Source organism: Pelodiscus sinensis, chromosome 19 (assembly GCF_049634645.1).
Source record: "Pelodiscus sinensis isolate JC-2024 chromosome 19, ASM4963464v1, whole genome shotgun sequence".
NCBI lineage: Eukaryota > Metazoa > Chordata > Testudines > Trionychidae > Pelodiscus > Pelodiscus sinensis.
The window spans coordinates 8,415,370-8,432,924 of record NC_134729.1 but is presented as its reverse complement, the minus strand read 5'-3'; the positions used below and the strand labels follow the sequence as shown (position 1 = coordinate 8,432,924).

The window sequence follows — 17,555 nt, the reverse complement described above, 5'->3', positions numbered from 1 at the left end:
GCTCAGATTTGTTTTGCGCAAAAAAGCCCCGATCGCGAAAATGGAGATCGGGGCTTTTTTGCGGAAAAGCACGTCTAGGTTGGCACGGATGCTTTTCCGCAAAAAATGCTTTTGTGGAAAAGCGTCCGTGCCAATCTAGACGTTCTTTTCCGCAAATGCTTTTAACAGAAAACTTTTCCGTTAAAAGCATTTGCGGAAAATCATGCCAATCTAGACGTAGCCCAGGTGCACTCCCCCAACCCAGGTCCGAAGCATCTGTGACCAGTGTAAGCGAGGGAGGAGGTGAAGTGAACAGAACCCTGCTGCACACCACCACCTCCTGGGTCCACCATTGTAAGGAGGCTATCACCTCTGGAGGCACTGTGAGAACCGTGTGCCAGAGACCCCTGGACTGGTTGAATGCCCTTGCCAAACCAGGCTTGTAGAGGCCTGAGTCTCATTCGAGCATGGCGTACCACATACGTACATGCTGCCATGTGTCCCAGCAGCCTCGAGCAGACCCGGGCGGTCGTGATGGGGAACCGGGTTAACTCGGAGACCAGCTCCACTATGGACAAAAACCTGGTTCTTGGGAGGAGTGCTCTCGCCACCCTGGCATCCAGGAGGGCACCTACGAATTCAAGGTGCTGGGAGGGAGTCAACGATGACTTTTCCTCATTTAGCATGAGCACCAGCCTTACGAACAGGGCCCTTGTGAGGGAAACCTGGGCCTCCACTTAGCCGTAGGAACGACCACGAATCTATGTACGGAAAGATGTGTATCCCTTTTTTGCGGAGGAACGCCGCTATGACCGCCATGCATTTTATAAAGATCCTGGGTGCTGTTGAAAGGCCAAATGGGAGCACTGTAAATTGGAAGTGACATCGGGAAACAATAAAAAGGAGAAACCTCCTGTGGCTGGGTCTTATTGCCATATGGAAGTAAGCGTCCTTGAGATCGAGAGCTGTGTACCAGTCTCCTAACGGTAAAACCAGGCTAACAGAGGCCAGGGTTACCATTCTGAACTTAGATTTCACCACCGTCTTGTTGCAGTTCCTAAGATGGGATGAACCCAACCTTTGGGTTTTGGGACAACGAAATACCGGGAGCAAAGCCCCTTGCCCTGCAGATGTGAGGGGACCTTCTTCACGGCTCCCTTTTCGAGGCACGCTAACACCTCCTGACGGAGGATGCCTTCGTGAGAGGTGTCCCTGAAAAGGGACGGGGCGGGCGGGTTGGAAGGGGGCGAGCCCAGGAAGGGGATGGTATAGCCATTTCTGACTATTTTTAGAACCCAGGCATCGGTGGTGATTTCTGCCCAGGCGTGGGCAAACTGGGATAACCTGGCCTCAAATGGGGGGCCAGGGTGGGAGGCTGGTGCGCGACTCTCTAGCAGCCCGTCAAAACTGGTGCTTGGGCTGCTGGGAGGAGCCTTGACCAACCCCACGGGAGTTGTCCCCTCTTGGGCGACATCGACGACCCCTTGCGGATGAGGGGCCCGCAGCCGCCCCCGCACCTCCACTGGGGGCACGAGGACGGCGTCTCCAGTAATCCCCACGGGGGACCTGGGACTGCGTTCTCCCCTGCTGTCTGTAGGGCAGCTGACAACGCTGAGGAGCCAGTGTGTGAATCCTCAAGGACCGGAAAGTAGACCTCGTGTCCTCAAACGTATGGAGCCTGGAGTCCGTGTGCTCCGAAAACAACGCTTGTCATCAAAAGGCAGGTCCTGGATCGTAGTTTGGACATCCGGAGGTATTCCAGACACCTGCAGCCAGGCACCACGACGCAGAACTACACCTGACGAAGCCTGAAGGGAAGCCTGAAGGGCTGTGCGGGCGATGGTTCTGCCCTCCAAAGTCATGGCCGCAAACTCCTGACGGGTCTTGGCAGGGAGCTTATCCTTAAACTTATCCACCGCCTGCCATGTATTATAAGCATAATGACTCAGCATCACTTGCTGGTTAGCAATGTGGAATTGAACCCCACCAGTGGCATACACCTTACAGCCCATCAGGTCAAGGCGTTTGGGCTCCCTACCCTTCGGGGACAGCCCCGGCTGGGGAAGTCTCTCCTTTTGAGCCACAGCGTGAACGACCAAGGACCCCAGAACAGGTTGGGAGTACAAGTGTTCGTGCCCCAACTGGGGAACGTAATAGCGCCTCAACTCCCTTTAAGGTAGGGGTCAGGGATGCCGGGGTCTGCCACAGGGCATTAGTAATCTTGGCCATGGTTTTATGAAGTGGCAAAGCCAAGCGGGTGGGGGCATCGTCAGAGAGGATGTCGATCATGGGGTCCGTGTCCTCCACTACTGGCTCCACTGGGACAGCCAGATTGGAGGCCAGACGCCTAAGCAGATCCTGATGCGCTCGAGCATCCATTGTAGGCAACGCTGGTGCGGGATCTGCCAAGGCTTCATCAGGAGACAAAGATGACGACGACTCCTGGATCGGTACTGGATCCAGTGCAGGGCCCGGTTGAGAAGCCGGCTGGGCAGGCGGCACCGTTTGCAGAAGCGGCTTCGGCACCGAGGCTTGTGGCTCAGCAGCGGCATCTGTAGTAACCGACCTCTGGGGGGAAGGAGGGGGTCGTGATAGCGATGCCGACGATAGTGCTTGGTGCCCCGAGACACCACAGAGGAGGGCACAGGACCCTGCCACTGGTGGTAAGCCCATGGCGTCTGGAAGAGGTCCCAGCACCAAGGGAGGTCGAGCCCAGTCGAACGCGAGTGAAGCCTGGCGGCCTGCATTGAGGCCGGCACCGATGTTGAGGCAAGCGGTACTGGTCCCACAGGGGACAGTCCTGCTGCATAAGCGACCGGTGCCGTCCGGTCATGCCGGTGCTGAGGCAAAGCTGGTGCCAACACGGCCTCCGGCGTAGACGACCTCGACCTCTCCACCTCAACCGACGACAGAGGGGAGGTAGTGAGGCTAATAAGATCATGCGCCGCCTCAAAAGTGTCCGGCGTGGAGAGGCAGTGCGAGGGTAGCTGCCCTGGGCTGGATGGGCATCCCGCTTGCTTATGCTGCACCGTGGTAGATGAGGACGTGCGCACCGAAGACTCGGCACTGCGGTATAGTCCCAACTTGAACTTCCGGCTCGGAGACCTACCATGGGACGTTCTTGATCTCTTCAGTGCCGGGGAGTGAGAACGGTGCCGAGCCCTCGATACCGAGGCCCGCTCTCGAGATGGAGCATTGTGCATGGATGCCGGTGCACTGCACACCGCAGTGTCCAGTCAGTGCTGGCTGTAAAGCCGCCTCCATGAGGAGAAGTTTTAAATGAGAGTCTCTCTCCCTCTTAGGGCACGGCTTAAACAACTTGCAGATCTTACAGGTGTCTGTAAGGTGGCCCTCACCCAGACACTTCAGACAACTATCGTGAGGGTCTCCTATGGACATAAACTTTGCGCAGACAGCACACGCCTTAAAACCTTGTGGCCCTGGCATTCCTCACCCCCGAAGGGAGAGAATTAAAAACAGAGACACTAACTATCTAACTAATTGAACTATTTAGAACTATTTACAACACTAAGAGAAACGGGAACCATTAACTGCTCTAACAGAGAGACACGCTCCAACGACCGTCATGGGTGGTAAGAAGGAACTGTGGTGGGGGAGCACCGGCAGGGGTACTTATGCCCCACCATGGCGGCACCACTCCAGGGGACGCCCTGCCGGCACTACGGGTACCGGTAGGGAAAACGCTCTGGAAGATGCAGTGCACGTGGTGCGCACACTTAATTCGAATGGACACGAGCAACCACTCGAAGAAGGGCCGTTGAGAGCTGAGGACTTCGCAGAGCCCTGCCTCACTGCTGCTTGGTGATGTGTGGAGCTGTTAGTAGAGTCCTGAATATCCGCAGATATCTGCAGCTATCCTCATTCACGGATGCTGATATCCACAGCCATGGATTAGATGTGGGTATACATTTCTGTACCCATGTAGGGCTGTAGCTTTGATTTCCAGTCATTGGATCATGTTAGAACTTCCTCAGCTAGACTGATGAGCCAGAATCAAATTTCTGTTCCCCAAGGAGGAACAGGGATCTAGTCACCCTTTAGCCCTTTCTTTGTTATGTTAACTAGAAAGAGCCCCAAGAGTCTGACTTTAAGGCAGGTTTCTTTAATTATTCTCATGGCTTTTCTCTGATGCCTCTCCAACTTATCAACAACCTTCCTGAACTGCAGGCAGCAGAGCTGGACACAGGGTTCCAGCAGCTGTCGCAGCAGCGTCTGACAGGAGGTTACACCTCCCTCCTACTTGACACTCCCTTGCTTCCAGATCCCAGGGTTGCACTAGCTCTTCTTGACACACTGTCATGCCCAGGACTCATGTTAGCTGAATGTCCACCAGGACTCTCAAGCCTTTTTCAGAGCCCCTGCTTCCCTGCCCCTTGCCAGAACAGCTACAGCTTGTAGATGTAGACATGCACACTAGGCCTATTAAAACACATATTGTTTGCTTATGTCCAGCTATCAAGTGACCGAAATTGCTCGATCATATGAGAGCAGAGATATGGGAATCCTGACTGCACTTCCAAGCTGCACTTCACAGGCCCATGCAGCATCCAAGACCATGTTGGCCACCCCCATGGACTACAGCATCCCCCCAGGCATGGTACACAATGCACCAATCTCACCTTGCCCAGCGCTGGCTCCTGGTCCCCTAGCCCAACAATGAGGATGCAGTCAGCCTGGCGGATGCAGCGCACAGTCCAGGGCGTCAGCGTGCAGTCAGTCTGGTACAGCACAATGCGGTGGATGTCCTCCTGCTGCGCCAGCCAGCCCGACAGTCGGTATTCCTGGATGCTGTCAGGGAAGGGATGTCAGCAGGCATCCCCCAGCTCTGTCCTGCTCCACCCTGTTACTCCAACCCATTTCTGGTCTTCCTCCAAGCTTCCACCATGGAGCGCCCCTTCCCCCTAGCCTAGTCCCTGCTCCCAATGGGGACTCCCTCCCTAAAGCTCCTAGCAGAGCTCCCCAGCTACATGCTGTGACAGTGGGAGGTTTTTGTGAGACCTTTTTTTGAAACCTATGCATTTTGAAACCTCAGTTTCCCCATATGCTTCATTCTTACCTTGTGGGGTGGGAGGAAGGTCTGTTTGCTGACTAGGCTAAAAAAAAAACCTCCCACACAAGTGTGAACAACTCCTTGATGTGGGGTTTGCATCCTACATCAGTTGAGCTCTTAAGATAACAGCAAATCCAACTGCGCACACATGGATCCCTAGCAACCAATGGCCCAGAGAGAAATGGACTTCCCCTCAGGAACAGAGGACTGGGGGAGGGAGGTGTTAAGTGTGGACTGTGGGAAGCAGTGGAGGGTACACCTGAATAGGGACAGTCGAGTGACAGGGACAGAGCTCTGGTCTCTGTGCTGACCAGGCTGGACATTGCTGTCACTTCCTTTTCTCTGTGCTAGCCAAGGGTTTCCTGTGCTGTGTTCCAGCCAACAAATAAGCACCCATGTGTGATGGCGCTGGCTGGCTGCCCCTGCGGATGCTGGCAGAGGAGATGCATTGCTCACTGAGGTGAGACAAGTCTCCCTCAGGGCTCTGCCTCAGCTGAAGTTGCTGAGTGGGTGTGAAGCAGGGGGCTGAAGACCTGGCAGTCCAGCCTGAAGAGGCAGCAAAGCCTTGTGCTTCCCCTGGAGAAAGAGAGGCCTCAAGGGGCTCCACCAGAGACTGTTCCAAAACTGGGCCCTCGCGCTATCCTGTGAATCTGTGACACATCCCTCACAACAAGGATCCCCTGCTGTCCCCCACACCTAAGCCTTAAGCTCCTAATGAGCAACCCCCAAGCTACATCCCCATCCCCATCAACCCCTCCCTATTGCTCCAGCCTATCTCCAACAAGAATTCCCTGCTGCGCTCTCTCCTGAAGGGGGCCCTGCTGTGCCCTAATGGCACAAGTCCCGTAGCACAGCCATGCAGACCTCACAGAGAAAGAGAGATCATAGCCTCAGTCCGACCACTGCCTGCACCAGTCCCCTACCTGTCCAACGCTGAGGCACCAAGCCGTGCTCGGATGATGTCACTGGTCAGAAGCAAGGTGGGACCTGGAAGAGTGAATGGGCCCATCACACCGGGCCTGCACCCCAAGCATGGCTAAAAGCCGGGCAAGGCCCTGGCACCTCACTCACCTATGGGATTGAGGGCATGCTCCAGCTCCAGCGTGAAGGCCGCCATGGGCACGTCATCACACACTGGTAGCACCGCCACTGTGGACAGGTTACTGGCCGGGTTGGTCACCTCTGAGCTGGAGGCCACACCAAGACTGGAGCCTGTGGGCCCAAGACAGTGATTGATCAACTGAGAGGCCCAGAGGACAAGACACCCACCAATCACAGGACCCAGTCTGGAGCTCTGCCCTGTGGCACCCAGCATCAGCACTGAGCACCTTAATCTCTGCTGCCCTGGCCTGCACGGAGCTGGCTCCCTCCCAAGCCAGGGAGCTCCTGTTTCTTGCCTTGGAGCCCTGGAAAATCCCCAGGTGGGTCAGTGCCCAGCATGCCTGCCAGTTGCTCCTCAGGGATATGCCAGCACCAAGCCACATTCCCTGGAGCCCTGGCTAGGAGAGTCCCCCCCCCCCCCCCATGACATGCTGGTGCCTCTAGAACCTGGGTAGGCTGCACCTGCATTAGGGTAAGCTGCAGTTTAACCCTTCACCCAAAGCCCCTACCTGGGAAAGGCCCGCACAGCTGCTGTAGGTTCCCAAGGATCTTCTGGCTCAACAAGTGGATCAGGCGGGTCACGACCTGCCAGGAACAGCAGCCAACCCAGGTCAAAGGCTTATGGAGAAGGGCAGGGTTCAGTTCAGCCAGCCCCTTGGCCACTCCAGGGACTCTCTTCTCTGCCCACCCTTCAGGGCCCATGTGTGGGGGTAGGGGAAGAATGACTGCCATGGCAGGGCTCAGAGGCCTGTCCGGCTGGGACATGGCATGGGGTAGTCTGCCCTGGAGGGGACAAACGTGAAGAAGTTCCTGCACACCTCCTGGTGGCTAGAACCACTGTGGGACTCAGGAAGGAGGATGACCCAGGACAGAAGGCTGGCATTATCCTGGCAGTGGGACATGGGTGCCAGAGCTCTCCCTTAATCAATGCAGAGGCCAGACACAGCAAGAGGCTGGCAAACCTGGCATAAGCTAGGCCAAGATGTCCTCTGCCCCATCACGATTCCCAGGCACGACTAGAATCACGTCACTACATGAAGGGCAGGGCTGCCAGCTGAGTGGTCAGGCCCCAAGTTCCACCAGAACGGGAGAACTCAGTGCAATTCAGAATCTCCCCTAGGGCCTGCTACAGAGATAGCCACACTCAGGCTTTCCCTGAGCAGAACTGCAATGTGGCCTTGTCCTTGTTTCACTGGAACGCTGGACAGGAACAGGTCTAGCCAGATGAGGAAGCTCACAGACTCAGCCTATAAGACTGAAAGGGACCATGATGATCCCAGTCCAACCTCCTGCACATCACAGGCCACAGAACCGCACCCCCACTCCTATAACAGACCTAGAACCCCTAGCTAAGGTCCTGACATCCTCAAATCAGGATTTAAAGACTTCAAGTTACAGAGAACCTACCATTTACAGAAGTTTAAACATGCCAGCGACCCAGGCCCCATGCTTCAGAGGAAGGTGAAACCCCCCAGGGTCTCTGCCAGTCTGACTGAGGGTGGAGCGGAAATTCCTGCCCAACCCCAAATCTGTGATCAGTGAGACCCTGAGCACATGGGCATGACCCAGCAGCCAGGCAGCTGGGAAATAATTCTCCATAGCAACCCAGAGCTCACTCCATCTAGCGTCCTGTCACTGGCCACTGGGGATGCTTGCTGCCAGCAGTTGCAGGTTTAAAACAAACAAAAGGAAGTTCTTCTTCACACAGAGTACAGTCAACCTGTGGAACTCCTTGCCAGAGGATGTTGTGAAGACCAGGACATTAGGGGTACATCTACACAGCAGTGGATTTTTGGAATAACTGATGTTATTCCAAAATAACATAATCTGCACCTACGCTACAAGCAGTTACTTTGACATAATGTCAAAATAATGTTGAGCTGGAGGATTTCTTACTTTGACTCCTGCAATCCTCATTTTACTAGGGGTAAGGGAAGTCAGAGGAAGAGTGCTCTTCCTTGGACTTCCTGCTGTGTACACAGCACCAAAAGCCGAAATAAGCTATTTCAACTTCAGCTACGCAATTGACGTAGCTTAAGTTAGGTAGCTTATTTCAGCTTTAGCCGTGCTGTGTAGATGTGCCCTAACAGGGTTCAAAAAAGAACTAGGTAAATTCATGCAGGTTAGGTCCATCAATACTTATTAGCCAGAATGGGTAGGAATGGTGCCCCTGGCCTCTGTTCGTCAGGAACTGAAATGGAATAAACTTAAAAAACAACAAATAGTCTGGTAGCACTTTAAAGGCTAACAAAACATGTAGATCAGTGGTCCCCAACCTTTAGGGGCTGCCGGGCGTCCGGGAGCGGGGCCACTCACGCGCAGGGCATCCGGGGGCAGGGCCACGCACGTGACCAGGGGCGAGGCCACCCACGCACCCAGGGGCGGCACCATGTATGTGCCGCGCGCCTGGGGCAGGAGCCGCTCACATGCCCTGCGCCTGGGGCAGGGGCCGTGCATGTGCACCCGCGCAGGGCACCGCACCCAGGGCAGGGGTCGCCCATGCACCTGGGGCCGACACTGCACATGTGCTGCGTGCCCGGGGCAGGGGCCTCCCACGTGCCCTGCACCCAGCTCCACGCATGTGCCGTGTGCTGGGGGCGGGGCCGGCCCAGATGATTTGGTGGGCATGCATAAATGCCCTGGCGGGCGCCATGGTACCTGCAGGCACCAAGTTGGGGACCACTGATGTAGATGGTATCATGAGTTTTCACAGGCACAGCCTTCTTCAGATGACAGGAGAGGGATCACTTGATGGTTACCTGTTCGGTTCACTCCCTCTGGGGCATCTGGCTTTGGCCATTGTAGGAAGACAGATACTGGGCTAGATGGATCTTTGGTCTGACCCAGTATGTCTGTTCTTATGTTCTTAGGGTGGCTCAGTGCATTGGAGGCCATCCTATGCTCCCCTTCTGCTCCCCCGAAACTTGTCAAGCTCTGACTTACAGCCAGTTGATTTTTTTCCCCCATGGCTCCAGGAGAGGCTGCTCCAGAACTTCACCCCTCCGATGGTTAGAAAACCTGCTCCTAATTTCAAGCCTCAATGTGCTGAGGGGCAGTAGCATTTAGCCTTTGGATGTATTTATCCTGAGTGAGCAATCGTCTCTCCCCTCCGCCTTTGTGAGGTTGGGCTGAATGGGCCAGTCTCTTCGGTCTTTTCTTGCAAGATGGGTTTCCACTCCTCAGATCCTCCTCTGCACCTTTCTTACCCCGGGAAGCCAGACCTGCATGCAGAATTCCAGGTCTCCCCAGCACCTGGTATAATGGCACCGACATGTCCCTCCCTGTCTCTACTGGAAACACCTCGCCGGACGCATCCTAGGACAGCACATCGGCAGCTCCTAGTTCTGCTGTGATCAGCCAATATGCCCAGGTCTTTCTCCTCTGTTGCTTCCAACTGATACGTCACCAGCTTTTAGTGACTGACAACAAGAATTTTAGTGCAAAGTGCACTAGTAAATTTAATCCCACTTCTATTACTCCTGCTTTCAAGGTTATCTAGATCTTCTTGTGTGACATTCCATTACTCCTCCGTATTGAGAAACATCTCCTAACTTTGCATCATTTGCAAATTTTATTAACACCTTCCCAATTTTTTGTACAAAGGTTAAGCTGGGTCCCAAGACCAATCCCTGTGGAGCTCCACTAGTAATCTCCTGCTAGCCTGACAGGTCACTTTTCACTGTGACCCATTGTAGTTTCTCCTTTCACAAATTCCTTATCCACCTTTTAATTCTCATTTTAACAATTAATTTATGTGCAGAACTTCATACAATGCCTTATCTTCTCAGAGAAGGAGATCAGGTTGGTTTGACAAGATCTATATTTATAAAACCATTTTCTATTTTATCACGATTACTGTTAACCTCTATGTCTTCAGTTTCTCTTTTAAAATTTGTTCCATGACTCTGGTTACAACTTGGATCAAATTAACAAGCCTGGAGTTTGCTGGATTACCTTAAAAGCAGGAACTATATTGGCAATTCTCCAATCACAAACATGACCCATGAGTTTCCAGATTTATTACAGATTCTTGCTATTGGACTTGCAATTTCATGTAGCAGTTCCTTTAACTTTAACATGGATGGAGATGATCTGCCTCCCTGTCCCGCCCTGCCCTTAAAGCTGTTTGAGTTGGATTTCTGCCTTAGATCTGGTAATTTCTGCTTCCATATTTTCATTCCCATTATCCAAATTGTTGCTATCCCTAAGCTCTTCATTACCCTTCTTAAAATCTGAGGCAAATATTTGTTTAGGAATTGGGCCACGTCCAGATAATCTTTAATTTCTCCGCATCCACAGTGCTTAGTGGCTCCAGATTCTCTGCTCTCTCCTAGTCACCTGTTTGAGATGCTACCTCATCCAGACCGATCCACAACCCTCCCTGATGGCATTTCCCTTTTGCTTGGGAGGCAGGCTTCAGAGAGCTTCTGAACTTTGACTTCAAGTAATTCCAAGTCTCCTCTACATTCAGAGCCTTGGGCTCTTTGGCCCAGCCCCCTTCCTTAACTAATTTCCTTCATTTCTTAAAGTTTGCCCTTTTCAAGACCTCTCCGTGCGGATGGATTTTTGTTTATTCTTGCATTAATTAGCTCATGATCACTTGAAGTAAAGTGGTTTCCTACAATTGGCTCTCCTACAAGGTTCATACTACTCACCCATACCAATTTAAAGTGGCATTGCCTCCTGTAGGTTCGGTGACTGGTGAAGAAATCTGTCAGCCAGCACATGCAGGAAACCTGGGCCCTACTACTATTACTAGCACTTGTCTTCCAGTCTCTCTATGGGATATTAAAGTCTCCCATAGTGACAATTCCCAGTAGTATTTATTTCATTCAAAATAAAAGCATTCTCTCTCCATCTCTGAACTGGATCCTGGATGTCTGATACCCCAAGCACTGTCCTACAGGGTATTTCCACTAGCTTCTTCCCCTGAGTGATTTTGGCCTAAACAGACTCCCTGGCCCATTTTATCCCTTCTAATTTCTTTACAGTCTACCTCATCATTAACACACACTGCTACTTCTCCCCCTCTGCCTTTATTTCTCTCTTTCCTGAGCAGACACACCTTCAATTCCTGTACTCCACTCAGGCCTATTCCACCCGTTTCTGTTATTCTCTACTAGGTCTGGTTTCACTTCCTGCACCAGTAGCCCTAATTCCTCCATTTTGTTACCCAGGTTCCTTACACTGGTGTACAAATCTCTTAATTGCTGCTGCTTGGTTTTGCCACATTTCACACAGGACTGGGTATAATCATTCTACTGCTAGATTCATCTACCCTTCCACTCACCTGCCCAATCCTATTCCTTCCTCATTGCTGTGCCCTCTCTTTCTTGACTTGCTTCCAGGTCAATATTAGAATCAGGAGTGCAGATTTCATGAGCATCTCCCAATTGTCTCCTCCAAGTTCCTAATTTAATGCTCTTTTAATCAGTTCTACCAACTACCATCCGAGCACCCTAATCCCTCCTGCTCATTCCATGAGAACTGTCTGTGACTGCCTCCAATGGTCAAACATCCCCAACCACTCTCTGAGCCATTCTACTCTTGTCTTGCCTTGCGTTCACTCTCATTTAGGGAGGGGCAGAATCCCACCTGGGCCTCGATTTCCTTAAGCATCTTCCTCAGCCTGGCAGTCTCTCTTGACACAATAATCTAGCCGTGTCACTTGTTCGCACGTGAGGGACAAATGGATTCTTCCTACTCTGATTAGGATCTTCTTCAGACTCAGATCCACACCCTGTAGCTTAGCTCCCAGATTTGCTCTGGTAACAGGCCTATGTGCTCTTCTTAGCAGAGGATCACCAATCACGTAGACTTGCATCCTGCTGATGGTGGAGGTGAGATTCTCAAGCCTACCTCCCGAGCAGCTTTCTCCCAGACAGAAGAGTTCCTGCCTCACTCCAGCCCACCCTTGCCTGAGCACAGCACCCACAGCGTAGCAAGCTGAGGCACTGGAATGGGCTGTTTCCTCTGATGCACACTCTGCCCCTGGTACCTGGGGGTATCTGCGCTTAATATTGTTCAGGGTGCCCTCAGGCAGCTTAGCCAGCTCTGTGTCTCTCACGGCATGGACGGTGGTGGCTCGAGGCTGCCGGGTCAGGGCTTCCACCTAGAGGAGACCACACAGGCCACATTAGAGTCAGGGAAGGGGAGACCTTCACTGTCCTAGACAAGGTCTGCCTCACATCACAGGGATGTCTCAAAAATCTTCTTGTACAGAGGGGGAAACTGAGGCACCAGGTGAGATACCGAACCCAGGAGCCCCGGCTATCTGTTCTAATCCACTAGCCCTCCCCAAGCTGGGAAGAGAATCCAGGGCTCTGAATGTCAAGTTACAGTGGGGGAGGTCTAGGTTGGATAATAGGAAAAAATATTTCACTAGGAGGATGGGGAAGCACTGGAATGGGTTACCTAGGGAGGGGGTGGAATCTCCATCCCTAGAGGTTTTTAAGTCTCAGCTTGACAAAGCCCTGGCTGGGTTGATTTAGTTGGGGTTGGTTCTGCTTTGGACAGGGGCTGGACTTGATGACCTCCTGAGGTCTCTTCCAGCTCCATGATTCTATGTCCAGCCCCATCTTCCTCACTCTACCCAGGAGACTCTCTGCCAGTCTCCAATACTACGCTAAGCTATGTGCCAGGACAGTTGCTGGCAGCAGATGACCTACCTACCACCCAAGCCAGGAGGGTCTGGAGAAGGAGGGAATGGACAATTCACCCTTGGACAGCCTGGCCTGAGCACCCGTGACTTGCAGCTGCTCATCACCACTGCAAGCCTAAGGAGACGCTGCCTGCCCACCCCACCCAACAAGAGAGCCCACCCACCACTCAAGGGACCTGGAAGGGACTGGCCCCATCCCCTTCAATGGTCAGGTGGGGAACACCTCCACCCCAGCGGAGTCATGGGATGAAGCTCACCACTCCAATGAGGTCCCCACGGCCGTACTCCCCAACCAGCTCCTTCTTGCCACTGCCTTTTTGAATGACAGAGCGCAGGCGCCCATTCAGCACAATGTAGGTACAGTCCGACTTGTCGCCCTGCCTGGGAAGCACATGCAGCAAGCAGTGAGTCTGCCAGCTGAGCCAGTGACCATCCAATAGAGAGCGCCCCCTACCACCTGGGCTGGGAGAGCACATGCAGTGAGCTTGCCAGCTGAGCCACCACCTGTGCCAGGGAGAGTGTCCCCATAGGCTGGGCTGGTACAGTGCATGCTATAAGCGGCAAGTCTGACAGCCCCAACTGGCACCTGCCCATCCCTAAAGCACCCGGGCTCCTCTCAATGCAACACAGAAAGGGGCTGAAGTCAGATCAGCCTAGGTGAAAGCCTGAGTCCTATGGAGGGGTCACAGGCATCTGGGCAGTTCTCACCTGGCCCCTCTGGAAACAGTCTGGCTCCTGACCGGGCAGCACCCAGCCAGAGCGCTGGAATGCCGGAGTCATTTATACTGCAGGAAGGGCATGGATGAGGCTGAGAATCAGGGGGCTGTCCACTACTCTGGCACATAGGGGGTTAAAACACAGTAGGGAGAGTTGGTCCCAGCTGTGCCCTGAGCCAGGAAGAAAACTTGGGACTCCCCAGGAAGGGCTCTCAGCATCCCCCCAGCACAGGTCTCACTCACCTGTACAAGGCCCGCCCAGCTTCCACAGCCATCCAGTCAATGGCAAAGTCCATCTGGCGCACGAACGGAGACATGCGGGCAGCTACAGTATGGGCAACACTCAGCACCACACTGGGCTGCTCCCGCATGATCCTGGGGAGACAGCAGGTAGCTGGTCAGTGCACCATGTGCTGCAAGTGCAGCTGCCTATCCCCAAGTCACCCCACCTCTTCTGGAACAGCCTGCCGAGAAAACAGGACACCAGAACAGTTCACAGCCTTGGGCAGGAGAATTCAGTCCCAGGCAACAGGGGCATGGTTGGAGGACTGGGACATGGGGCCTTTCAACTCTAGAAAGCGGCAGCTCCAATTCAGCCCCGTGGCATGGGGCTGGCTGGCTGGCTTATGGGGGTGGGGAATGGGACATAGGGCTTTTCCCCGCTATGGGCCCTGATCTCAATCTGGCCCAAACTAGGTGTCAGTGGGGTGGCAGGTAGGAGCTGCCCACGGGATGAGGAAGAGAAGGGGGACACCAACTCATAGAAGTCCGACTTGGAGATCTTGAGGAAGGTGCAGTCGCGGTTGGCCTTTATGGTGAAGATGAGGGGCTCTCCGGTCAGCACAGCCAGCTGGCCCACCATCTCGCCAGGCTGCGTCAAGAAGAGGCACACATCCTCTGCCTTGTCGATCATGCGCTGGTAGACATGCAGACAGCCCCACAGCACAAAGTGAAGGCTTACATCCTATGGTGGGGGGTAGAGGAGAGAGAGGAAAGTCACCCCCAGCAGCAGAATGAGAGGCAGATTGCTCATGGGCAGGCTGCAGGGTGAGTGCCTACTGACAGGCTGCAGCTCCCACAGAGCCTGAACTCTCAGGGGTACCCCAGTAACCTCAGCAGGGCCAGAGCCCAACATACATTCTCCCAGCTCCATGGGAACCAAGCCTCCCCCCCACATTTGCTGTACAGAGCTTTAACATTCCTTGGTGTGGGGCTTAGCACCTGGCTCTGGAGAGCTGCCATTGCAACTAGCCAAGAGGAATGCAGCCGAGGGTGGGGGACGGGAGACTAAAGGGGGTCCTTGCTCCTGGTTTTTTTGAGGGACAGTCACCTTTATCCAAGGAATGCGATCTCTCTCGGTTGATCAGAGGAAGAGTCTCTTAAGGCAGAGCTGGCAGACATGGTCCTTTCAGACATGGCCAAGAGTGACAGATGGCGCAGGGGGAAAGGAGCACTCTGGGTCTGAAGCCGGTCTCACCATTTTCTCCAATGAAAGGAGTTTTAATTGGAGCTCCTGTGCCTTGCGTGTGCGAGCTGTTAGCTGTCTGCAATATTGGCACTGTGCCATAGTGTGTGCAGCACTCACACTGGGAGTGATCGCCTGAGATGGGGATAGAAAGCCTGCTGGAGAGGCAGTGTTTGAATCCCGGGGAACCAGGCATCCCAGGTAGTATAGCTCTGTTAGGCCATAATGATGGCAGTCTGGCAGAGAAGTCTCTTTTTTCTCTTTTTTTTTTTAAGAAAAGAAAACCTTAACTCTAAACTATTGAAAATTGTGACACTAACCACTAATAGAGAAAACATTCAAACTACAAGATGAAATAGGAGGGCAACTGCAGTTCTGACTGACGCTGGTGGCAGCAGAGAAGGAACTGAGGGGACAGTTGCTGTTCATGCATGGTAGCAGCACTGCGTGTGCTGCCTGCCTCGTGTGCATGGCCCACCGGAGGGCACTGCTACTGTAAATCTCCAACTAGGTGTGCAGTGGCGCCCCAAAGACCTATGGTGGTGCACCCACAGGGACACTCCTCAAAGAAGAGGGTGAATGTCTTTATGTGTTTTCTCTGTGAAAAAATTTTACCCTGGGTAAGATGGATTTATTTGGGGTTTTGGTTCCTATTTGAGGGTTGGTTTCCTGGGTGCTGAGCCCTCCCAGAGACGAGCTACTATCAGTGTCTATGTTGCTCTGCAGGGAGGCAGTAACCACAATTCTGCCTTGCCTGGAAGCGACCAGAGTTTCTAGCCCAGCAGGACAGGGTGGTGGGGAGCTCCAGTGGGCAGGAAGGCGGGCACCAGCAACTTGATCAGCACGCCGAGGGACAACCCAAGGAGATTTCTGTGATCCAACCCGTCACACCCTGGTATGTAGCCTGCCAATTATAGAAACTTCTATTGCCTTTTGGAACCTCACTATACTTCACTTGTGTGTGTCCATTACCTGCTTTCATTTTGCAAATAACTTTCATTTCTTTTTACTAGTTAATCAATCTTTGGTTAGTATGACAGGACTGGCTACATGTGTTGTCAGTGGTTTGAAATCTAAGGTACAGCTGACTGATCCTTTGGCTCAGGGAGTAACTTGAATACTGCTGTGATTCTTGGTGTAAGGACTTGTGATGGGGCATCTGCCCCACACTGGCCCTTTAAGGGTAAAACCCAGCCCTGGGAGAAGACTGAGAGCAAAGGCCACAGCTAAGGGGACACATAAATAAAGGCTCCAGGAGTGGGGAAGGACTCTTGCACTAGCTGGGGAGCAGGAGGGACTTGGCTGCCAGGGAAGCTGGAGACTTCCTGAGACAGAACAATGCTGGGAAAAGACAGGGAAATCTGGGGAGTTCTGGCCTGGCCTCGGTCCCAGGCTGCAGGGCCTGAAGCAAGGCCTCAAGGTTCTAGGGCTGCGGGGAGGTGGTCAGGATAGACCCACCCCCTTGCCCGTGATGAGTAGTCATTCCAGACTGCAGTTTGCCCCTGAGGTAAGGAGCAAAATGAAGACTCACAGTGGGTCACTAAGGCAAGGTGGGGATAGGAAAATTGCAGGTTCCCTGGGAGGGGAGGACCTCAGAGCACAGCCCCTGGATGAGAGACAACAATAGTGGGCACTGTTAGATGGCAGTTTTCTGAATAGGACATTACAGTCTGGGAGCAACATGAGTCTGGAACTGAAACATGGAGTGAGGACACAGGGACACACCAGCCAGAGGGAGGCGCCCTGTGGATGAACTAATTCCCCATGCTACTGGCAGGAGGCACTGTGGCAGTGAATCTGTCCCGAGACAGGGCCAATCAGTCACAAAGGCTGGCTTGTCTGGATGGTAACCTAGACCCGGGTGCTCCAGGGGCCTGTCAGTGACTCCATGGTCTGGCTGTTATGGGGCTGAAGGATTTATACTTGGTAAAATCCATCCAGAGCACACAGCCAGTCTGGGTGTGTAACAGTTTGCCCTGAAGTTGGCACACATGCTTCTGAGATGCTCGGCAGCCCCACTGCCCTGCTCCTCACAGAGTCATCAGCACCAGTACCCAAACCTCAGGAGGCAGCACATCCTGCCCATCCACACTGGGGCTGCCACAGGGAAGAGGGGACCAGGCCCCAGCTGCCAAGAAACAACAGCAGCACCAACTCTGAGCACCTGCTATGTCAGTGTTGCCCCATGGCTGCTGGGCCCTGGTATTCCCCCACACCTACCTGGTCCCCCTGGCGGGCGATGACTGTCCCGGCCTTGGCGTGGTGCAGCAGCACTCGGTTGTTGAGAAGGGAGGAGTCCTGTGGGGATAGCAACAACAAAGGACTGAAGGGCTGCCAGGCTGGGCCCTGCTGCACTGACCAGGAACTTCAGAGTCTCTCCCCATGCTAGGGCCTCTCCCACAGTCCTTCCCAGCCCCTATACTGGCCTGAAGGATCAGCCAGCCCCTCCCAGCACAGACAGGTCAGCCCAGAGTGGTAGAGCCCAGGGTCCCACTCTGTCTCCCCCCTGCATGGCCCTGACAGAGCCCAGGGATTGGCTTCACCTCCCTCCATACCCCGAGG

At 53.6% G+C, this 17,555-nt stretch overlaps 1 protein-coding gene across 15 annotated transcripts in view; it reads right to left on the bottom strand.

Annotated features, from left to right (window-relative positions):
- PNPLA6 (patatin like domain 6, lysophospholipase) overlaps positions 1-17,555 on the bottom strand; it is a 62,714-nt gene that overhangs the window by 18,871 nt on the left and 26,288 nt on the right. For all 15 annotated transcript variants that reach the window (XR_012896635.1, XM_075902110.1, XM_075902111.1 and 12 more), the window contains 9 exons: positions 17,214-17,291; positions 14,287-14,492; positions 13,772-13,903; positions 13,070-13,193; positions 12,150-12,263; positions 6,661-6,736; positions 6,122-6,262; positions 5,974-6,037; positions 4,620-4,788 (listed from right to left, as the gene is read on the bottom strand). Coding sequence is in view for 14 of the 15 variants with exons in the window: in XM_075902110.1 (XP_075758225.1) it covers positions 4,620-4,788; positions 5,974-6,037; positions 6,122-6,262; positions 6,661-6,736; positions 12,150-12,263; positions 13,070-13,193; positions 13,772-13,903; positions 14,287-14,492; positions 17,214-17,291 (1,104 nt within the window). In the remaining variant the exon portion in view is untranslated. The remainder of the gene's footprint in view (positions 1-4,619; positions 4,789-5,973; positions 6,038-6,121; positions 6,263-6,660; positions 6,737-12,149; positions 12,264-13,069; positions 13,194-13,771; positions 13,904-14,286; positions 14,493-17,213; positions 17,292-17,555) is intronic.